The 24,673-nt window shown below is 40.7% G+C and overlaps 1 protein-coding gene across 1 annotated transcript in view; it reads left to right on the forward strand.

The window, feature by feature from the left end:
- The window catches only part of UBR3 (ubiquitin protein ligase E3 component n-recognin 3), a 171,110-nt gene that overhangs the window by 36,880 nt on the left and 109,557 nt on the right, over positions 1 to 24,673 (forward strand). Inside the window, exons 17-18 of the mRNA XM_034786048.1 lie at positions 1,329 to 1,470; positions 16,330 to 16,426. Coding sequence (XP_034641939.1) covers positions 1,329 to 1,470; positions 16,330 to 16,426 — 239 coding nt within the window. The remainder of the gene's footprint in view (positions 1 to 1,328; positions 1,471 to 16,329; positions 16,427 to 24,673) is intronic.

Here is a 24,673-nt window from a genome sequence, read left to right on the forward strand (position 1 = left end):
GTTTACAATATTAAGGTAATCATATTTGTGCTTAGGTATGATATGTGCACATCATGCTAGTTTCACAATCTATTTTTTCCATTTTATTTTGTTTTTTCTTTCGTAGTTTGTTTCCACCTATAGCTTCCCATCCATCCCCCATTGCTGTACACACAATATTGCTTTTACTATTTTTAGGTAAACCCACTAGTTTTCCCCCTTCCTGAATTTTCCGTCTATCATCAAGCACTCTGCCCCCCCATCTTTCCCTGCACATAAAACATAAAGCCTCCCTTTCAGCAACTTTTATGTCCCTCCTCAGCATGAAAGGGTATTTCTATTAATACTTAAAACCAGACTAATTCATGAATATCCTCGTTTCTGTATTTGTGCTTCACCAACCTTTCTTCAAGAGAGAGTCAATGCCAAGTTTCTGTTACCCTCCCCCCTTTTTCCTCCATTCCTGCAAGAGCCTCTTGGTTTGTGGGTCAGCCGAGCTGCCTGTTTACTCAACGCTAGTGGCTTACTTAAATTTTTATAAATCCTAGTGCTTGCCAAAAGTTAAAATAGCTAAAGCAGGGCTGACCTTCTGATTTTTGGGACTTGCCAAAAGGGGAGATCAGGAAATGAGTTGTTCCCCTGCAGGTTACCACTTCCAGAAAATCAGATATAGCCAACCCATTTTACAGAGCTTTCAGGGTCTGTGGGTCACAGTCATCTGCTTACTTTGTTTGTGCTTTAACCCTAACTCAAAATAATGTTTGTTACTCGTAGTACTAGAAATCAAGTGATCATTATTTATCACATGGATACAAGCATGTATGTGTTTTTTTTAAATAACAAAAAGTGCACGTCAGTGCATATGTATGTATAATTGCCAGTCAGTGTGCTTGCTTGACATTTTCACTCTCAAGACTTACTTTCTGAGGATGAGAGTGTTTCTATACAGAAAGATTGCTGATTGAGAGGAGATTTTTGGAAAGTTTAAACAATCCTTCCCACCACACCTTATTGGTAGCTGCACAAGTTTAACAGCATGTCCAGGAATATTTGTAGTGATGTGCATTAGTATATAATCCCTGAATAAGCCCATAGCAGTTTGAGCAATAATTCAAGTAGTGTACAGAATTAAAATTATACCCAAAAAGTGTTGATATGGTACAATACAAATTTGATTACACTGGAACTGCTGTAGTACACAGACCTCTTGTGGTGAAATTAAAGCATTGCAAAAGTTTAGCATCTTAAATGAAGCTCTTAAAACATTAGACGAAAGTAAATAGTATGTGCTATGTTTCTGCTGTTAAATAGTCCTTGATATCAATAGTTTTTCTTAACATAAAGATCACATTCCAGAAAACCCCAATCCCAAAAGTGGCATTGTTCCAGGAAGTTTAAGCTTTGAATCAATGTTGTCAGCAGTTGCTGATTTTAAAGCTCCCGTTTTTGAACCTGGAGGTTCTATGCAACAAGGAATGTATACACCCAAAGGTATAATAATTATATGGTAAAAATAAGCTATTTATCCCTTCTGTTTGTTTTGACTTTTTCATTATTGTCTTGCATAGTAAGCACTGATGGACATAAAATGAGTTTGGATGTAAAATGAATTTTTGCTTGTTGTCCAAACATAAGCCCTAATGAGGCAAGCATTAGCCATGTGTAAGGCTATGATTTTGTCACGGGTATTTTTATCAAGAGTCATGCACAGGACGTTAGCAATAAACAATAAAGCATGGATTTATTGAGGAGCCGCTGGCCTGGGTGAAGCCAGAACCTGAACCCTGCTGGCCAGGGCTAATTATTGGAATTTTCAAGATGTCACAGAGGGCTCGTAAAATCACAGAATCAGTGACCTCAGTGATGGATTCATATTCTTAGCCCTGTGTCATCACAAGCCAATGCTAAAATCAAAAACAGAAGAATCTTGCTAAATTGCAGTTAGTGATCAGAATACTTTGATTCATACACCAAAAAATGTTGGTGTCTCCTCAGTGAAGATTTAATAGCCATGTACTCTAGGTGGGTTTTCTTACTTTGACAAACTATTATATAGTATATTGTCTGAAATACTGTAAAGTATATTATAAGACTGCTCATTTATTTTGACAACTGTAATGTACATGATATATTCTCCTTCCATGTTTGTTTATTGAAATTTTCAAATTTGCAAGTAAACAATCTACAGTGACTGCAGTTGTGACTAGAATAACTTACAGAGGTTCTACTGTAATGCTAACTGAAAATGACTAACAGATGCAAGTGAGATCTGCAACACTGGACTCGGATTTAGAAGACTTGGGTTCTATTCCCAGTTCTAACACAAGCCTGCTGGGTGACCTTGGGCAAATCTAATTTCTGTGCCTCGGTTTCCCCATCTGTAAAATGGAGAAACGCCACCTCCTTTGTAAAGTGCTTTGAAGGCTACCGATGAAAAGAGTAGGTAAGAGCTCTCTCTTCATTTGAAAATTAAGTAGAACAGCAAATGAAGACTCCAGAGAAGCATACTGAGTTCTCACCTGTTTGTTGAGGTCTGTATTGATGCACTAGTATCACTGTGCTCAGTGATGTGTTCATATTTAAAGCTAGAACAAAAGCGACGGTATTTTTCTAAGTTCATAAATAACTAAACTCGTGTCCAAAAACACATATATTTTTGAAGACAGGATTTATTAATGATCAAGGGAAATTGGAACAGGTAGAAATTTATTCTGCACATCTAAATAAGCAAAGCACTGGATTTTGAACACTAATTTTAGGAATTTTCAAAATATAGTTTTTTAAAAAATGGATGAATGTAGTTTTGTTGTAACTTAGCTTAATTTTATTGCCAGACTGTCTAAGAATTTCTCTTCCTGGGAAATGGTGTGCATTAGATCTGTCCACCTTTCCTGATTTGCTTTGTTTGAGAACACACACAAGATTCCTTATATAGCCTGTTCTGAACACTGTAACCTACCTGCTCTCTGACACAGTGGTCTAGTCTGAGAATACCAGGCTGAGAAGGAGGACAGAGAGGCTTTTCTCAGGGTGTTGGTGCAGGCTATGTGTGATTTGAAATCTCTGGATTCTGTTTGGGAAGACAGTTTATTTTAAAACAAAACATATGTGTGTAGAAACTTATGTAAAGTTGATGTTTAAAATACTGTGCTTTGTACTCTGATTCCATGGCAAAATGAGTTTCTTCATGTTCTCAGTTATCTTGCTTCCTGCCTGCTAGCATATAAATGACAATTCTGTAAAAGCCATTTAAAAGGTGAAATCTCTTTAATATGACTTAAATACCAAAAGCATCTATTTTTCATCTACCAAATGTTGCATAGGAAATCCATAACTTTTCACAGGAAAACACTGGAGAATTAATACCTGGAGGTATCCTTTTTAAAAGTATTTTTCATAATAAAGGAGACTTTTCTGGGTCAGCCCCTTCGTTCTGGTCTTCTGAGAATTTGGGCTTATTGGAATCTGTGAGTTAATTATGGTGACCCTTTCTACACCGTGCCATCACAAAAGAGGTCATATTAAGAACATAAACTGATGCCCCCAGATCCCTCCAGACAGGACACCAGTGGAAGAGGAAGAAACACCACCTTCCCACAAAGCCTCATCTAGAGATGAGGAGGATATCATACCTCCCGCACCATCTTACCCCAGTGACTTCAGAGCCTTTCAAGAACTCATAGAAAAGGTGGCAGACGACTTACAAGTCCCATTAGATGAGATTCAGGAATCCCAATGTTCCATGTTGGATAACCCTCCTTCATCTCCTCAGGGCAAGTTTGCCTTGCCCATCAGTGAAGCTTTGCTTACTGCACACGCACAGTGTGGTCAACTCCAACCACTTCTCACCCACGTGTAAATAAGCCAACAAAAAGTAGTACATCCCTCCCAGAGGCTTAGGGTACCTCCTGTCTGATTCCCAACTCGCAGGTGGTGCCAGTGAACAGAATTGGCAACATTGGTTCTGTTCAATACCCTCTGATAAGGACCTAAAACAATTGGACTTTCTGGGCTGTATGAGCTACTTCTTGGCTTCCTTACAGCTTAGAGTAGCCAGTTATCAAGCCCTGATGTCAAAGTATGACTTCACAGTCTATTCAAAATTTTCTTCTCTATTGAACACCTTTCTCAGGAGCAGACACAACAATTTCAGGCCCTCATGATAGAGGGTCAGACAGTTTCCAAGGCATCTCTCCATGCCTCACTTCATACCATTGACACAGCTGCATGTTCCATGGCTACGGCAGTAGTCATGCTCTGAGCTTCCTGGCTGCAGTCTTTTGGCCTCCCACAGGAGGTACAAGATCTGGTTGAAGAGCTTCCTTTTGAAGGCCCAAAGTTGTTTAGTGATGCGGTTGAGAGGTCTCTGCATTCTCTCAAAAACTCTCAGGTGACACTACAATCTCAGGGCATCTCTACATCTGCCTAAATAAAAATACAGCAGGTTGCAGACAGCTCAACAATCTCTCCCAGTCAACTGTTAGCCCATGAAACCGGCTGAAGCCCCCCCACGTAGAAGACCAGATTCCCTAAGAAAGGGCCCTCCTCTTCAGCAACCACTCAGACAGGGACATCTTCAAAACATCCATTTGACCCATTGGTTGAGGGTCACAAACTAACTCCCACTCTAGATCCTGCATTGCACCTATTCCCCTTCCACCCTTATGGAGGGCATCTCTTTAATTTCTTACCTTATTGGGAGCTCATCACATCAGACAGCTGAATCCTATAAGAGATTTTCTACAAGCTATTCCATCCGTCTTTTCAACCTCCCCCCAGTCTGCCTTTGGGAACCCCTCTCACAAAGACCTTTTAAAGCAGGAGGTACGATTCTGCCTAGGTGTGAGGACAGGTGTATACAGCCTCAAACCTGTCCCACCAGACTTTCTCAGGAAGGGTTCTTTTCTTGGTACTTCCTTGTCTTAAAGAAAAATGGGGGGTGGAGACCAATTCTCGACGTCAGGACTTTAAATACCTTCATCTGCTCTCAGCAATTAAAAATGGTGATCCTAGCAACAATAATTCCCTCTCTAGATCTGGGACATTCATTCTTTTCATTCAACCTTCAGGATGCTTATTTTCATGATGCCATTCATACCAGGCAGAAATGATTTCTACGTTTTGTGGTAGACAGGGATCACTCCCAGTATTGTCTCCTACCCTTGGTCTCTCCACTGCCCCAAGGATCTTTATCAAAGTTCTGTCAGCCACAGCAGCCTATCTTTACTAGATGGGCATATCATCTTTCCTTACGTGGATGATTGGCTCCTGAAGGGCTGCTCGCTTCTCAAAGCACAGACAGCAACCAGCAAGGTCCTGTTTCTGTTTCATTCTCTGAGTTTCTACTTCAGAATGGAGACATCTACCCTAACACCCACACAACATATAGATTTAATTGGGGCCATTGTGGACTCCTCCTCCACCAGAGCATACTTACCCAGGGACCAATGCACCACAACGTCCAACCTTGTTTCAGCAATCCAACAGAGTCTACAAATCACTGCAAGGGCTTGTCTGCAACTTCTGGGCCACATGACAGCATGTATGTTTGTGACTTCCTTAGCACTTTCGGTATCTTCAAGCATGATTGAGAACTGTGTACACCCCCAAGAGGCACAGTCTTTATAAGTGGGTGTCTGTATCTTGGAAGGTCCTTGATTGTCTGAACTGGTAGAAGGACCCACAAAAGGTGTGCATCAGAGTTCCATGTATACAGCCTCCTCTCACGAGGATTATCACCACAGATGCTTCCCTCATAGGTTGGGGTGCCCACTTCCAAAACTTCACAGCTCAGGGCAAATGGACCCCTCAGGAGGTGATCCTCCGTATCAACATATTAGAGCTCAAATTTAATGTCCATTAAATTTGCCAACAGTTCCTACAACACATCAAGGATCACCCAGTCAAGATAATGCTGGACAACAGAGCAGTGATGTATTACATCAATCGGAAAGGAGCAGCAAGATCCCGGTCCTTATGCGCTGAATCCATAAAACTATGGAACTGGTGCATATCACACCACATATAGATCTCAGCAGTTAACTACTAGGACTACAGAACACAGTGGCGGATTCCCTCGGCAGACATTTCAGCATCAACCATGAGTAGGATCTGAACAATGAGGTGTTCTAAGAGATCTCTTAGCTGGAGCTATCCACAGGTAGATCTTTTTGCTACTCCACCCCATGCAAAGTGCAAGGGGAGGGCACAGTCACAACTTAATGGGATATGACTTGATCGTTATGTGGCCTTGAGTTCTGATGTACACTTATCCACTAATGCCTCTACTTCTCAAGTTCCTAAGTAAATTGAGACGAGAAACTAATGACCATGATGTTGAGACAGGTGTGATTCCTAGAGCTGACTCGCATGTCCATGCAGCCTCCTCTCCACATTCCTCTGAGCCTGACTCACCCAGGGATTGGTCACCCCACCCCAGTCACCTCAAGGCCTGGCTTCTTGATGGCTCTCTGGTATAGAACAAGTCTGCTCTCCAGATATTCAAAGTGCTATTTAATAGCAGAAAGCCCACAACAAGGGAAACTTACCTGCAAAAGTAGAAACACTTCCAGGCTTGGTACAACCATGAAGCTTTACTGCCTCTCAAATCCTCTTTGGCTCACATCCTTGATTACCTGCCGAATTTAAAGACCACATGCTTATCGCTGAACTCCATTAAAGTTCACCTCGCTGCCATCGCAGCTTTTCACTTTCCCATAGAAGGATTCTCAGTCTTTATTCATCCCACCACTGCAAGATTTATTAAAGGCCTTATTCAATCTCTTTCTTCCTAACCAAGAAACCAACTCCACCATGGAACCTCATGTGAGTTCTCCGTGCCCTGAGGGATACCCCCATTTGAACCTATGGAGAGTTGTACCCTCCTTCATTTGTTCCTTTACGGCCTTGTTCCTTCAGCCAGGATGATAGGGGAGCTTGGGCTGTTGATGGTGGACCCACTATACCCAGTGGTCTACCACGATAAGGTGTCTCTGCATCCACACCCTTGCTTCCTCCTTAAAGTCTCTTCTGAATTCCCGGTTAAGAGATTCATCTCCTGGTATTTTACTCCAAGCCTCACTCTTCAAGGGAAGAAGTGAGCCTCCATACACTGAGCATTAAAAAAGCTCTTACCTTTTACCTCGACAGGACTATGCTCTTCTGGGCTTCCCCTGCACTCTTCACCTTCATCTCAGATATTTGCAGGGTGGCCACCTGGTCTTCACCACGTGCGTTTTATTGGAATTACTTTCTTGTGGCTGACATGGCTTTTGGTGACATTGTCCTATGATCCGTACTAAATCCACTTCTTTGGCACCTCCATGCTGAAGGGAGTCTCCTGACTTGTAGCACCCATAGGGACGCTACTCAAAGAAGGAGGAGAGGTTACTTATCTTGTACAGTAACTTGAGTTTTTTTAGATGTGTGTTCCTCTGGGTGCTCTGCGGCCTACCCCCCTTCCTCTCTGCCTGGGAGTCTCTCTCTTGGGACTTTCGTGGTTGAGAAGAAACTGGAGTGGTGGTCGATCCTCCCTATATGTCCTCATTTGGGGGATGAGTTTGTCTAGGGTGCAGATGCAGATCTGTGGACACCACTGACAAAAATATCCAATCAAGGGCATGCGTATTCTGACTTGGAGTGCCCATAGGTTTCACACATCTCAAAGACCTCAAGTTACTGTACAAAGTAACCTCTCCTTTCCTGTCCTGAGGAGCTTGCAGACTAAATTGGATTTAATGCAGCAGAAGTTGATGATATCAAAGGAGAAGAGGAATTGAGGGATGTTGGTGAATGAGCATATTCTACCAACTTCTTCGTGCCCCACAGCAGACAAGCAGCAAAGGAATCTGAAAAGCCACACGCATTTTGGCATTATATTGAATGATTAACTGAAATGCCTGGGAGTTGTGGGGTGAGGGTGGAATAAAACTCCTTCCAATGGAATCACTTGAGAACTAGCAGAACATCTTGTCAGCAGGAATTTGGGGAGAATACAGGCCAGGTTACCAGTTTCTGGTAAAATCCAACTAGAGAGAGCATAGAGGTTCTCTGTAACTGTCACTATGATGTTCTGATAGCAGATACAAAGAGACTTTTTAGCACCTGCGCTCCAAGTTGGAATTATTTAGCATAGGCTTGACTAAAATTAGGTTCTTCTGGTAATCATGAAATCTTTGCTCGGAGAAAACAAAATCCGTGAATTTGTTAGTGTCTGGGTATGATAAAATGACTTTGAAAGCGCTCATGTAAAGTTATTCAGATCACTGTAAATAAGAAAACCCCTCCAAGCTATACTGAAGATTACACAAAAGATAGCATCCACCACTATGAAAGCACATCTGTATAGGTTTATAGGCTCTTGATTTTGAAAGGTGTGTAGCTAGGTACAAAAGCAAACCACGTTTACAGTTCTTTGAGCTGGAGAGACAGACCCTTACAATTCACCACTTTCCAGAATAAAGGTTTCCAGTCTTGCATGGGCTTTGTTTTTGGCCTGGACACTAATATAGCTTTAATGCAGTTGCCAAACATGGGGAATATAGCTCAGTGGGGAAACAGTTCTCATGTCCTGTGAAAACATTTTTGAGATTTTGAACATTTTTCCCATTCTGCAACAGGATGAACCAGAGATGTTTCAGAATTTTTCACAAAAATCCAGAGAGGGATATCCCAGAATAGCTAATAGCCCAGTGCTTGGGGCACTGACCTGGGAAGTGGAAGTGTCTGATTCAGAGCAAGGACTTGAACATACATCTCCCACATCCCATGTGAATGCCCTGACCACTTGGTTAGTCTCGGATGGGTCTTTCCCAATCTCTCCTGTTGGCAATCTTCAACTTTGTTTAAATAAAATATTATTTGGACCAGAATGAGACAGATACTGACTCTATAGCCCACTGGTTAGGGCACTCACCTGGGATGAGGGAAATACAGGTTCAGTTCATTGTTTTGAATCAGGCAGAAAACAAAACATTTCATTGAAAAAATTCTCGACCAGCTCTGAGAGTGAGGGCAAAGTGATGAATCTTTCACTTTGGTACATATTAGCTGTACCAGACCTATATATCACCTTTCAACAAGTCCTGTTTCATATGTACAATTGAGACAGTTGACAGAGCACTATCTAGATATTTAATACTCTGTCTCTTTTGGGTGTCAGTATATACCAAAGATGGGAAAAAGTCAGCCTATCGGAACTAGTTAGATTGTTGCTTGGTGTGTTCCCTTTCTAGCTCTGTTGGACCATTCGGAGTGTGTTCTTGGTGGAAGATTAAAGGATTATAGCAGTGGGAGTTGAGGTTACTTACGAAACTTGCAGGGTCTCCTTTTTTAAGTAGCAACAAATTACAGGGCTCTTGCAAGAATGAGAGCTTGTATGGTTTTGCATGTGTCTACTAAGCCATCTGTAAAATGAAAGCATAGGATCCCAGAAGGAATGATGAAAATCCACAATACTACAGTTCTGTGTTATGGCCTGCTGCAGTTTATAAATATTTATGTGCTTTGCTACTTTGAGACAGTTTCTGCAAAATCCCCAAACTGTTTCCTGTATGTACATTTTAAAAAGAATTAAAACTCAAACAATGACCTGTTCCCTAATACTAACTCCTTAACCTGATAACCATACATCCATCGCTGTACAACTGTGTTTAGAGGGCATCATCTGTAGGACGTCAGGGGACCCAAAGCAGAGAGCACATTTGCTTAAAGGAACATTCAAGTTAAAAATATTGCTTGATCTTGTCCGTCACACTGATTGTTGTTTGTCATTGTATTGTATGCATTGTCATTTATTACAAGGTTGAAATTTGCTATAGGCATTTAGTGTTATATTTTCCTCTGGGATGCATGCAATGAACTTCCTTTAAAAGCAATGATAGTTAAGGTCTAAATCAGAGGTTCCCAAACTTATTTGGCCTACTGTCCCCTTTTCAGAAAAAAAATTACTCAGCGCCCCCCTTTTCAGAAAAAAAAAAAAAATTACTCAGCGCCCTCCTGGAAACCTACCTTCTTTAAGCGAACAAACAGAAAGATGCAGTGACAAATTTGCGTTCTTTTATGTATCTATATTTCTACCTACGTCCTACAATATAGTAAAGAAAGATGTGTTATTAGAATATCGCCCACGACATCAGGTATACAGTGGTTTTTGCATAAGACTACAAAAGACAACCAAACTAAAATCCTAATGAAACTAATAAACTGGGTTTTGTTCTTTGCTCAGCATTAGATATATGTATTTGATATTAAATGGTCAAATATCAAACTAAATTTATCAAGAAATAATTAATTTAAAAAATAATCAATATGCAATTAAAAATCAGTTAATAGTTTTAATTTAGTTTGCCCTTATTTAAATAATTGTACCTTAACACACGTCTTATTTACCAATTAACACAGATGATTCGATAGATATAAATAAATGTTAACTATTAACAGTTTTTTTACGATTTCATTCCTCAGTGGTGAGAGAATTTCAGGATGGGGAAGGCAACCTTTCTGGATGTGTGTACTGAGCTAACTACAGCGGCAGCCTAGCAACGTGCCGTGCCCATACCCATGAGTCAGTGGGGGACAATTGCCATCTGTAAGGTGACCACCACTGAATGCTTCCAGTCTGTAGCAAACCAATTTGACATGGAAAGATCTACCACTGTCATGCTGGTGTGTGATGCCATGGAAAAAATATTGTTGCAATGGTTATTGACGGCTTTGCACACATGGAATTCCCAAGCTGATTGGGACGGTTGATGGGAGCCACATGCTTATTATTTGTCCCCTCCCTCCCAACCAGGCATTAGAATTCATAAACAGAAAAGGGCATTTCTCTGTGGTGCTCCAAGGGCTTGTCACCACCATGGCAAACTTATGGACAGAAATGCTGGGTGGTCTGGAAGGATCCATGACCCCAGGATCTTTTGGAACTCAGCTCTGTTTACTTCAATGGACTTGTCCCTGGGGATGCTATGGATATTAATGGGGTGGACATTGCTCCGGTTATCTGGAGAGACCCAGTTTATCCTCTGCTCCCCTGGTTAATTAAGCCATTCACAAGCTAATTGGATAGAAGGAAGGAACTCTTTAACTGCTGCCTCAGTAGTTGCAGAATGGTAGTGGAGGTGCATTTGGTTGTTTGTAGGGGAGAAGGCGCTTTTTGTGAAATAGGTTGGAAGCAGCAGAAAAAAAGTCCCAAAGATTATAGCAGCGTGTTGTATTTGGCGCAATATTTGTGAGAGTAAAGGAGAAAGCCTTAATGAGGGGTGGGAAGCTGAGGTGCAGAGATTTGCTCAGTAGTTGAGCAGCCAGCAAGGTGTCCAATACAAAATGTAAACAGCTGGGGCAATATCATCAGGATGTGTACTGCAATTAATTTGAGTCTTTAGACCTGAAATTGTGCAGCTGTACATCCAGCTGTTAACCAGCGGAGGGGGGAAGGGCTGGAAGTTTTTTGTGCAGCTCAGTGGTTTTTTTTATGGTAGTGGAAATGCAATGTCTGTCTTGTACCTTGTGTCTTTGCCTCCATGTCTTTGTAAAGCCTTATGGATTAGTACAAACTTAATTATTTTCTGTGAAAAATGAGCTGTTGACTTCTTAGAAATGAAATTTTCTAAATTATTAAGGTTTTTATTATTAAATAATCTGTGAGTAACAAACAGAAATGAATCTTCAACTGAAATGAAAATGAAACGTTTTTTTAATTATGAAACACTATATTAAAAACAAAGAGCCCCTTCTTAAAAGAGTAGTGAAACAAAACAGGGAAGTGCAACAGGCAGGAGTCAACTCAACGATTAAGAAGCTTGAAGTCACAGGAAAGTATATGGCTTGGCTCTGTCTTTTCTTGTTTGTTGCACCTCTGGTGTTGAGTGCTGAAGCTCAAATTTACTAAGGGCCGTAGAAGGCTCAAAGGAGCTGGGATCCCAGGTGCCACTGTTCTCAGTGCCCCGAGCTAGGGAATGGCTTCTGGGAGCAGTGCCGCAGATGTACAGCGGGGAGGAGAAGTTGTTCCCAGAGGCCTGTGTTGTAGGGCAGTGGTTCTCAACCAGGTGTCTGTGGCCGCCTGGGGGGCTGTGAGCAGGTTTTAGGAATCCACCAAGCATGGCCGGCGTTAGACTCGCTAGGACCCAGGGCAGAAGGCCAAATGCCTGCTGCGCAGGACTGTAGCCCATGGCCCCAAATCCCCCTGTTGCGTGAGGCCCTGGGCAATTGCCCTGCTTGCTACCCCCTAATGCTGGCCTGGCTTTTATATGCAGAAAAACAGTAGTTTTGGCATAGCTGGGCTGTGGAGTTTTTATAACATGTTGGGGAGGGCCTTCAGAAAGAAAAAGGTTGAGAACCCCTGTTGTAGGGGCTGTATAACGTGGCTGGGTGTTGGTTTGCAGTACTGCATTGCCTGCTGCCTTAGTAGTAGCATGCATTTCAACAGGGCATCTTGGCTTTGAATTGCCTCCAGGTGTTGCCTCTGCATCTCACTATCTTTTTTTCCATACTGTCATTGGCCACAACAGTGCTTTCCCTGGTAACTGCCATGCGGTCCTTTGTTGCAGTGGCAAACTCCCTGGAAATCTTCTTGTTGGATTCCATTCCCGTCGTCAGACACAGCCCTCTGCCTCCACCTCTCTGGATTTCTCGTGGTGTGGTGATGTGCGGGTGGGATTTTTTTGGTGGAGGGTGGGGGGCATGGATTCTGAAATGATGTCCATGAACATTTTATCACAAGTTTTCCGTTTTCTCTTGCTCAGGTTTGCCAGTCCTCTGCCGTTGATAAAATCCCTGTCCTTAATGGTCTGGCCAATGCAGGGTGCCATAGCTGTGCGGGTATTTGTTCATAACAAGCGGTTATGGTTATGTTCTAGGGAGAATGTGATAGCAATTTTTTCGCACATATTTCTGGCTTTACCATCCCTGAGATTCTTTCCAGGCAGGAGGGAATCTTGGAGATGGTAAGTGATGCATGCATTGGGATTTTCGTCTGTGCAGTATTGTCATAAATATAAAGGGAAGGGTAACAACCTTTATGTATGCAGTAACATAAAATTCCTCCTGGCCAGAGGTACAGAATCACTTTACCTGTAAGGGGTTAAGAAGCTCAAATAACCTGGTTGGCACCTGACCAAAAGGACCAAAAAGGAAAGAAGATACTTTCAAATCTGGGAGGGGGTGAGGTTTTGTTTGTGTTCTCTTTGTTTGTTCCCTCTCTGGATGGAGAGAAAGAGCAAGCAGGTAAATATCTCCTGGAAATATATCTGAAATTATATATCTAAAATTACAGAAATTGTAAGTAGAGGCAAGGAAATGCATTAGATTATCTTTTGTTTTAGCTTGTGAATTTTCCCTATGCTAAGAGCGAGTTTTATTCCTGTTTTTTGTAACTTTGAAGCTGAGCCTAGAGGGGAATCCTCTGTGTTTAAATCTTTTTATAACCTTGTAAAGTTACCTTCCATCATGATTTTGCAGGTGTGATTCTTTTACTTTTTCTTTAAATAAAGTTCTTCCTTAAAGAACCTGATTGATTTTCAGTGTCCTAGAGACAAAGGGTCTGTTCGGTACTCGCATACATAAAAGTTGTTACCCTTCCCTTTATATTTATGACAACTATATACTGTTTGGCTTTGCAGTTGTGCCTTGGAGGCTGAGGGAGAGTATGTGTGTTTGGGAATATGTTCCTGATATGGAGATGCTGTTGGGAAATATGTTCCTGATCTGCCTTTGCAGTATTTATGTGTCTTGGAGGTGCTTACATGGTGTTGGAGGAGTTAACGGGGGAGTTGCATAGTAATCCTCTCTACATCCCCTTTAGGCTGTCCTGACTTTGGATGACATTTCACTGAGATGGGTGATTAGTAGGCAGAGAATGGCCTTACTGAAAAAGGCAAAGGGCAGACCAGCAAGATACACTGTGAAGTTATTCGCCAAGATGATTCTCCCCCAGAAGTGCTATAGGTGAGGAAGGGAGTTGCGAACTACCCTGGGGGAAGGCCGTGCAGCTATTGCTGAACAACAATCTCTCAGCCTTAGATTTTGCTTTATCTGCCCTGCAGACATGTTGAAAGTGCAGTGAAAAATAGCTAGCTTTCTGCACTGATTACGTGAAGATTCACTCCTCTCACTGAGAATGGTGTTACAGGACATTTGTACGTCAGCAGGGAGCTATACCGTTTGTGGCCTTATAGGCATGCAGTGTTGATGTCTATCTTGTGTAAAGTCAGAACACTAACCAAACTTCTTTTCCCTGTAATCACTGTCTCAATAAACTTTTGCATTTCACACAAAAGAATGTTTTCCTTATTTGAATCTACTGCAGGAGGGAGGGTAGAGTAGAGATTCCAGCTGCACCATGCTGCCAGCTGCCTTTTTGCGGTGGCAAACTGGATTTGGGATGTGTGGAGTGGGCGTTCTCCAGGCAGGACAGCTGAGGGAAGGGGAAAGATACATAAAAAATAGATACATGGACACGTCCCTTCCATAGTGTGGGCCTGAAAACTGTCAGTAGTTAGGGCTTTAGTATGAGAAGGAGGCGAGTTGCCCAACCAGAGTAGCTGCTGTCTTGGAAAGATATGTGGGGCACCAAACAGACAGCATGGACTCAGGGAGGGAGGTGGAGACCTCGGACTCAGAAAGGCTTCTAGCTCACATCTGCCTACACTGACTGTGGCCATGGGGCACCGGAACACAGGCTAGCAAGGCTGTATAACAACAACAATAATAACAATAATGAATTAAAACTTTAATATTAAATTATCTAAACAATTATTAAAAGACTTACAATCTGATGGGATCAGCCTCCTCAGTCCTGGTCTGCATTGCTGCCCGGGAATCGAGGTTGATCATTGCATGTCGGGAATCTGGCTCTCCTATCTTCTGTATCAGAATCCTGAGTCTTGAACAGATCCTGGCTTTCTGGGGTGTTCTCTTTATGGATCTCCTCGTGCTCATCATCCGATGAATTTTGCTGGTTTTGCTGGTCATCCTTGAGGGAGTGGAGGGGTGAGTGGGCAGCGGGCTCCACAAGTTTCTAGGTTGTATCGTTATGTAAAATCCTATTCAGTATCTCAAGAAGTTGACAAGTTGCATGTCCCTGGCCAGATTTTTTCCTGTCATCCCTTGTTTTAATGTAGGTCCTCCTGAGCTGCTTGCTCTTTATCTAGTACTGTTTGGCATCTGGTCTTGGCTCCTCGCAAACATCTGTCTAGCAGTGTCTGCAAAAATAGGTCTTTATTCTGGTGGCTGTTACAAGAACTTCCTGCCCCAGCACTTCTCCCAAGATGGTGACAAGATCCAGGTTTTCGGTGCAGCTCCAAGTAGTTGCTTGAGGCATGTCGTGGGGCTTCTGGAGTATTATTGTAGCTATGGTGAGAAATTTGATTCCATGAGCAAAAGGACAAATTCTGTTTGTGTGCCAGTTGATGAATAGCGGGACATCTGTTTAACTTGACCCCAGAGCAGGGGAGGACACACAGGTAAACAGGTCAGTAATGGTCACCTGCAAAGCAGTGTGGGGCAGCTGTTGGAAGAGTGCCAAAGTAGTTTGCAACAGCATTGCATGCACATGAACAATGGACTGTACTAACTTGATTTCCAGCAAAGTTAGTTCACTTTGAAAGATGACTCCAGAGTTTGCCATAAATACGGAGTCAGTGCACTACAATAAATTGTGTTGTGCATACATGAGTATTTTCAAACTGGATTATTTTGACTTAATCCAGTTTAACACCCCTCCATTTGCCCCTCTCCCTGGTATAGACAACCCCTAAATGTCATCCAACCATTAACTACCTCATGTTCATTACCTCTTATTTCCATGGCTGGCTGTATTTACCAAATTCTATCTTTTCCTAAAAGAGTTCAAAATAAAGGAAAATATCATGAATATGAAAAAGTGGGGATGTGAACTGCAACTAAGGAAAAACTGCTGTTATTCAGGGCTTTAAAATCATTTTTGAATGATGCTTTATAAATCCAATTTTTCTTTTATTGTCAGTTGTCATTTTAGAGGCATCATACAAGTATTTTTGTAAGGTATTATACAAAAATAAATGAAATTCTATAAGGTATTGAAGTCAAGCTGCTTAATGAAAGATATCTATTGCCTGAAATGCTCTTTCTTTTTAATTTTTATTGTGTAACTGAGTGAAAATATCTTTAATAGTGAAGATATGCACTGATGTATGAAAAAGTAAGAAACTAAGCTACATTGTCTGCTGCTGAAGACAATTTAGAAAATTAAAAAATTATATAAAATACATGTGCCTCCTGTAAGCTAATTAACAAAACAATCTGGAATAATTTATAGTGTTTAGAAGTTAATGTTAACTTATGCTTGCTTTTTTTTGTTTGTTTAAACAACAGCTGATATCTGGGATAAAGAATTTGACCCAGTCATGGTAATTCTTCGTACAGTTTACCGTAGAGATGTGCAATCTGCAATGGACAGATATACAGCATTGTAAGTTGATCATACTCAGTAGTATAAGAACAGAATACTGCATATTGTACAGGGTCTTTATTTTATGGGTATTCATTGGCATGCTATGTCATTATGTAGTTAAAAGGATATTATCAATATTTTTAGGCCTCAAATTTGACTTTCAACAAATAATTATAAATTGGCAGACAGTATCTGGATTCTTATGATTTTAATCTACCATCCTCCCTCAAATCAACTTAACCCCAGGTTCCACATCTGATTGAGACTTGCAGTTTGGGGGGCAATACCTCCTCTAGTCCCCACAAACTATGCTCATGAAGAAGACTAAAGTATTCCAAACTGACCACAGCCAGTGGTTACAACTAGTGGACAGCCAGATGACCAAGTTGTTATGAGTTTGTCATGTAATTAGAAAACCAGTATGATTCAGAGACACTTAACAGACTGATACGTACTGAACTTCAAAGACAAGGTGATAATATCAATATTATAAATGGTAGACACGGTGTGTAAAGTATCTTATTTAAATGAACCCCAGCCATACCTGGCAGAGCATTAAAGGATCTTATGATGAACACATCTGGTGTGTATAAGCAAGCTGTGTAGCCAGTCCATATCTGGTACAGAGGAACATGACAAATGGGATCGTTTGGTGTGTGTGGGGGGAGTACAAAGCAAACTATAAAATCTTGTTGGTCCCTTTTACCTTTAGATCTTTTCTTACATGTTGTCTTTATCACTGTTTGTTTCTTTTCTGCTCGAATATATAAGTCTTCAGGGTAAAGACTGCATCTTCATATCTGTCTGTACAGTGCTTAGCCCAAAGGGGTGCTTATCCTAACTGGGATCGATGGGCCCAATCACAATAAAAATATTAATAATAATGGACATAACACAGGGGATTGCAAGGTGTAATCCATTGTTAATAATGAAGTGTTTCGAGGCCTTCGGATAGATGATCTTACATCAATGCAAATTACTTTTAGGCATGAGAGGAAGCAGAATAGAGAACTCAACTACAATGTAATGTTGAGTAAGGGGTAATAGTAATCAAGAGACTGAAGCATCGGAACCCTGAATGTGTGCGTGTTGCCTTATTCATGGTTCTGACATATAGCCCTCTGGCTACATCATAGATGTGAAAATGTGACCTTTCTTTTTGTTAACTGGTGGTGGGAGTGTATTAGACCTTTGGAATAAACTGTAGAAGACTTTTTGAGACCAATAGATTAGAAGTCCTGGCCTTCATTTTGGATTTACTCTACACATGCATCCTTGCACCACCAGGCATACATATGCCTGTGTATGCACTGGATGTAGGTGAAAGAGCATCTGATGAATTCCTGCCTGTGGCTGTATTTAAAACTCTGAAATGTGTTTCTTCTCATACAATTTCTCTAGCCTTATTCAGTCTTGCTTGCATATTTATACCTGCCCCTGGAAATTTCCACTACATGCATCCGACGAAGTGGGCATTCACCCACGAAAGCTCACGCTCCTATACGTCTGTTAGTCTATAAGATGCCACAGGACTCTTTGCTGCTTCTCATACAAGTGACTCTTGAAATCGAATCTTGGATGGGGTGGAGCTTTTATGTTTCTCTATTTACCCATCATATGTTTTTATAGTTCCTTTTGCCTGTTAGCAAAGAGATGTGTTTAAACAGGCTGTGAGGGAGGAAATCCTTAGCTTCACCTCTATCTTGATCCTGCAGAGAAGTTGTTTAAATGCTGATTTTGTGTCATAATTTCATCGACAACACCCTGCATTGTTATGAAGGCAGGATTATGATCTTGCTGTAAGGTTACTCATATGAGGATAGAAAAAGAGGGGATGATCTTAAATGACTTTAATAAAGATTTGGGACCTTGCAAAGATAAAGGCAAAGTAATTTTGCTGCTTTTATTAATTTTGTCTTATAAAGAAGCAGACACGTGACAACACCTGCATCCTAATTTAAAACCTATAATTTTTGCTATTTTGATTGCATCATATGTAATGTGTGTAATATAAACATCTTTTCTGGTTTGAAGAATAATTATTTTTGGAAAATATTGCTTTTCATAATCCATGCATTGCATTAGATTTTATATAGCTAAAATATCCTAGGTTGTTTTTATCCATTTATACTGATTGAAAGTCTTCTTCCGGTTAACTAGTTACTCCCTTTTGCTGACATATTCTGTATTGGAACACCATATATTTTATGTGTCATAAGTATACCATATTGCATGATTGGAGACTAATTTTGTTGGCGAGGGGAGGGGAAATTCTCAGATCGGTAAATAATTTGAAGACTTTGAAAGTGACAGGGTAAATTAAACTTCAGTTCAATAACACTAAGCACATTTTGTTAGGATGAAAGCATCTTTCCTTGTTTCTTAATCTAGAGTAAAAGTTTGAAAAGTCTCTGATTTTGTTAGTCAGAGAATGAGCAGTAGTAAGAGATGCTGAGCTTGATTTTTTTCAAAAAAGTTGTATAATATCATGCATTTAACATGACTACACATACATGGTCAGTTTTGTATCCATGTGGCCACTGAAAGGTACCAGCATCTGGTTTGCATGCATAGTTAGGGTACGTACATGAAAATTTGGCACGTAGTTGTATACGTAATGGTGTGCTTTCGGTAATACATATAACTCTTTAAAAATCAAGCCCTGAGTTTTCATAAAGTAATGCTGACATTTTTTTTGAGTTTAGATTGTTCTGTTAATGTTTTTGAAATGACAAGTCACAATAATCAGCTTGAACAAGTACATAACCTTTTATTCTTGAACTAATTGAGTAATGCGTTTTTAGAGGCCAGTTTAGAAACTGATTGGAAAAATAAACTTGTCTTCACTTTACTTCTCCTACATTTGCATAATCAAATATTACAGTATTCTGTATATTGAAATTGTCCGAGATCATAACTTTGCTTTTTATTTATATAGGTGCACTGTAGTAGACAGATGCTGAATTAAACAGACAAAATAATACCTTAAAATAAATAAAAGTTCTGAGAAGCAAGGAAATTCAGTCTTAGGTTACCACTCTGTCCTTCACTCCTAGATGTTTGGGTATTACACCAGCCTGAGAGAAGGGGACAGGATCATAGAGGTGACTTGTTTTTTTTTTTTTTTAACGTTTATTGGAGTACAAAATAAGTACTTAAAAACTTGCATAAATTTAAAATAGCCTCAGCTGAGTACTCTCGTATCCCTATGATACTTGTATCAACCTCTTTTTTCAACATAAATACAGATTGTAAACTCTTTGGGGCACTTTGCCGTTTTTGTTGTATGTCTGTACAGTGCCTAACTGTTGAGTGCTCGAATTTGCAACTTTAATGTTCTTAAGAACATAAGAACGGCCATCCTAGGTCAGACCAGTGATCCATCTACCCCAGTATCCTGTCTTCTGACATTGTCCAGCGCCAGATGCTTCAGGGGAATGAACAGAAAAGGGCAATTATCAAGTGATCAATCCCCTGTCCAATCCCAGCTTCTGACAGTTAGAGGTTTAGGGACAACCAGAGCGTAGGATTGCATCCCTGACCATTTTGGCTAATAACCATTGGTGAACCTATCATCCATGAATTTATCTAATTCTTTTTTGAACCCAGTTATACTTTTGGTTTTTACAACATCCCCTGGTAACAAGTTCCACAGGTTGGCTGTGTGTTGTGTGAAGAAATACCTCCTTTTGTTTGTTTTAAACTTCATCTGCCATTTTGTTGCCCAGTCACCCACTTTAGTGAGATCCCAGTCTTAGACCATGTCTACACTTACCGGGGATAAGGGTAGACAAGACAAGATAAATCTTCACTAGACCCGCTAAATTGACTGCAGAGCGCTCTCCGGTTGACTCCGGTACTCCACTGGAATGAGACTTCCCCTCTTATCACATGACTGCTTATTTTGCTTAGGAGCCTTTGGTGTGGGACCTTGTCAAAGGTTTTCTGAAAGTCCAAGTACACTATGAATCACCTTTGTCCGCATGCTTGTTGACACTCTTAAAGAATTCTAATAGATTGGTGAGCATGATTTCCGTTTACAAAAGTTGTGTTGATTCTTCCCCAACATATTGTGTTCATCTATGTGTCTGATAATTCTGTTCTTTACTATAGTTTCAATTAGTTTTCCTGGTACTGAAGTTATGGGCTTGTAATTGCCAAGATTGCCTCCAGAACCTTTTAAAAAAATTGGCATTATATTAGGTATCCTCCAGTCATTTGGCACAGAGACTGATTTAAGCGATAGGTTACATACCACGGTTAGAAGTTCTGTAATTTCATATTTGAATTCCTTCAGAACTCCTGAGTGAATACCCTTCAGTCCTGGTGACTTATTACTGTTACATTTATCAGTTTGTTCCAAAACTACCTCTATTGACTCCTCAGTCTGCGACAGTTCCTCAGATATGTCACCTAAACAGAATGGCTCAGATGTGGGAATCTTCCTCACATATTCTGCAGTTAAGACCTATACAAAGAATTAATTTAGCTTCTCCACAATGGCCTTGTCTTCCTTGAGCACTCCTTTGGCACCTCGATTGTCCAGTGGCCCCACTGATTGTTTGGCAGGCTTCCCACTTCTGATTTACTTACAAAAACTAACAGCAAATTTTTTTCGCCTTTTGTTTGTTGCTCTTCAAATTCTTTTTTGGTCTGCCTAATTATACTTTTACACTTGGCTTGCCGGAGTTTATGCTTCTTTCTATCTTCCTCAGTTGGATTTGACTTCCAATTTTTTTGTCTATGTCTCTTTTACTCTATTGTTTAGCCATGGTGGCTTTTTTTTGATCCTCTTACTGTTTTTTTTTATTTATTTGGGGTGTACATTTAGTTATGATGTGTTTAAAAAGTTTCCATGCAGCTTGCAGGCATTTCACCCTTGTGACTGTTCTTTTAATTTTCCTTTAACTAGTTTCCTCCTTTCTGTGTAGTTCCCCTTTCTGAAATTAAATAGTACTATGGTGGGTTTATTTGGTATTCCTCCCCCTACAAGAATGTAAAATTTAATTACATTATGGTCACTATTACCAAGCAGTTCAGCTATGTTCACCTTTTGGGTGAGATCCTGTGTGCCACTTAGGACTAAATCAAGCATTCTCTCCCCTTGTGGGTTCCAGTACTAGATGCTCCAAGAAGCAGTCATTAATGTGTCTCAGAATTTTATCTCTGCATCCCATCCTGAGGTGACATGTTTCCAGTCAATATGGGGATAGTTGTAATCCCCCATTATTATTGGGTTTTCTGTTTTTGTAGCCTCTCTAATATACCTGAGCATTTCAAAATCACCATCACCATCCTGGTCACGTGGTCAGTAGTATATTCCTGCTGCTATACTCTTATTGTTCAAGCATGGAATTTCTATCCATAGAGATTTTATGGTACAGTTTGATTTATTTAAGATTTTTACTATACTTGATTTTATACTTTCTTTCACATGTAGTGCTACTTATTCTGTATACTTTGTATCCTGGTATTATCATGTCCCATTCATTATCTTTATTCCACCAAGTTTCTGTGATGCCTGTTATAATAATATGCTCATTTAATATCAGGCACTCAAGTTCAGCCATTTTAGGTTTGTTCTACACTATACACTTATGTCTGCATAACTACGTCGCTTAGGGGTGTGGAAAATCCATGCTCCTGAGCGACGTATGTATGCCGACTGAACTCCTGGTGTAGACAGCACTGTGTCGATGGGAGGGCTTCTCCCATCAACATAGCTACCGCCTCTCAGGGGAGTGAAGTACTTACACTGACGGGAAGAAATCTCCTGTTGGCGTAGGTAGTGCCTTAACTTAGTGCTACAGCTGCATCGGTACGGCTTCACTTCTGCAGTGCTGTATGTGTAGACAGGCCCTTAGTATTTAGACTTCTAGCATTTGTACACACGTACTTTTTTAAATTTGCCAATATTTAGTTGTCTGTCTTCATGAGATGTAATTGAATGGGACTCTGTCATTTGACTGTTTCCCTTTGATTCCTACCTGTATCTATTAACTTCTATCCTCTCTACTTTGTAGGATTTAGCATACCCCTTTTAATAAATCCTCCCATAAAAGATGTCTCTGTCCAAACTATGTGCTCCTTCACACCTGTTGGCTTTCCTTCAGCCCTTAATTTAAAAACTCCCCTATGACCTTTTAAATTATATATGCCAGCAATCTTGTTCTGATTTGGTGTAGGTGGAGCCCATCTTTTAACACTTAAAAAAAAATGTAATTTGATGTATAAAATGTTGGCTGGGTAACTTTTGCATTCAACATGTAACACTGGTTTACAATTTTTGAGAAGTCGTTTGCTTCAGAGATAAAATGTGCTATTTATAATGTATTTTGATGTGCTGAATTCAAATATGACAATTAAAACAAATGATTGGCTACTGTTTCTAAGATATTTAAGTTTTTACATTTTATGTCTATGTATATTGTGTAGATAGTAGAGTTTTAATCATAAATTGTAAACCTAGGTCTTTTCATGTGTTTATGGTTGCTTTATATGATAATATTTCACCTGTCCTGTTTATGTAACACTTTAAAAATCAGCAAAAGGGTTATATAAATAAAATTTATTATGAAACAAAAGGCAAAAAACTATTATGTACATAGTTTAGTCCTATTCAGTGTCTACTTGGCGCTTCTTGGCTTGTCTCTTGTATTCATTAAATGGAGCATCTCTTGTCACTGTCCAGCAACAGTCTGCAAGCATTGATGGGCTCCATTTGCCCTGATAGCGTTTCTCCATTGTTGCAATGTCCTGTGAAATCGCTCGCCGTGCTCGTCGCTCACTGCTCCGCAGTTCGGTGGAAAAAAATCTAGATGAGAGTGCAAAAAATGTATCTTTAGTGACATGTTGCAACCAAGGCTTTTGTATGCCTTGAGGAGGTTTTCCACGAACAACCTGTAGTTGTCTGCCTTGTTATTTCCGAGAAAATTTATTGCCACTAACTGGAAGGCTTTCCATACCGTCTTTTCCTTGCCACGCAGTGCATGGTCAAATGCATCATCTCGAAGAAGTTCACGAATCTGAGGACCAACAAAGACACCTTCCTTTATCTTAGCTTCACTTAACCTGGGAAATTTTCCACGGAGGTACTTGAAAGCTGCTTGTGTTTTGTCAATGGCCTTGACAAAGTTCTTCATCAGACCCAGCTTGATGTGTAAGGGTGGTAACAAAATCTTCCTTGATTCAACAAGTGGTAGATGCTGAACACTTTTCCTCCCAGGCTCCAATGACTGTCGGAGTGGCCAGTCTTTCTTGATGTAGTGGGAATCTCTTGCACGACTATCCCATTCGCAGAGAAAACAGCAGTACTTTGTGTATCCAGTCTGCAGACCAAGCAAGAGAGCAACAACCTTCAAATCGCCACAAAGCTGCCACTGATGTTGGTCGTAGTTTATGCACCTCAAAAGTTGTTTCATGTTGTCATAGGTTTCCTTCATATGGACTGCATGACCAACTGGAATTGATGGCAAAACATTGCCATTATGCAGTAAAACAGCTTTAAGATTCGTCTTCGATGAATCAATGAACAGTCTCCACTCATCTGGATCGTGAACGATGTTGAGGGCTGCCATCACACCATCGATGTTGTTGCAGGCTACAAGATCACCTTCCATGAAGAAGAATGGGACAAGATCCTTTTGACGGTCACGGAACATGGAAACCCTAACATCACCTGCCAGGAGATTCCACTGCTGTAGTCTGGAGCCCAACAGCTCTGCCTTACTCTTGGGTAGTTCCAAATCCCTGACAAGGTCATTCAGTTCACCTTGTGTTATGAGGTGTGGTTCAGAGGAGGAGGATGGGAGAAAATGTGGGTCCTGTGACATTGATGGTTCAGGACCAGAAGTTTCATCCTCTTCCTCGTCTGACTCAAGTGAGAATGATTCTGGTGCATCAGGAACCGGCAGTCCTTCTCCGTCAGGTACTGGGCGTATAGCTGATGGAATGTTTGGATAATGCACAGTCCACTTTTTCTTCTTTGACACACCTTTCCCAACTGGAGGCACCATGCAGAAGTAACAATTGCTGGTATGATCTGTTGGCTCTCTCCAAATCATTGGCACTGCAAAAGGCATAGATTTCCTTTTCCTGTTCAACCACTGGCGAAGATTTGTTGCACAAGTGTTGCAGCATATGTGTGGGGCCCACCTCTTGTCCTGATCTCCAATTTTGCAACCAAAATAAAGGTGATAGGCTTTCTTAACCATAGTGGGATACTGCGCTTTTGTGATGCAAAAGTCACTTCACCACAAACATAGC

This window comes from Trachemys scripta, chromosome 11, assembly GCF_013100865.1.
Source record: "Trachemys scripta elegans isolate TJP31775 chromosome 11, CAS_Tse_1.0, whole genome shotgun sequence".
NCBI classification, from domain to species: domain Eukaryota; kingdom Metazoa; phylum Chordata; order Testudines; family Emydidae; genus Trachemys; species Trachemys scripta.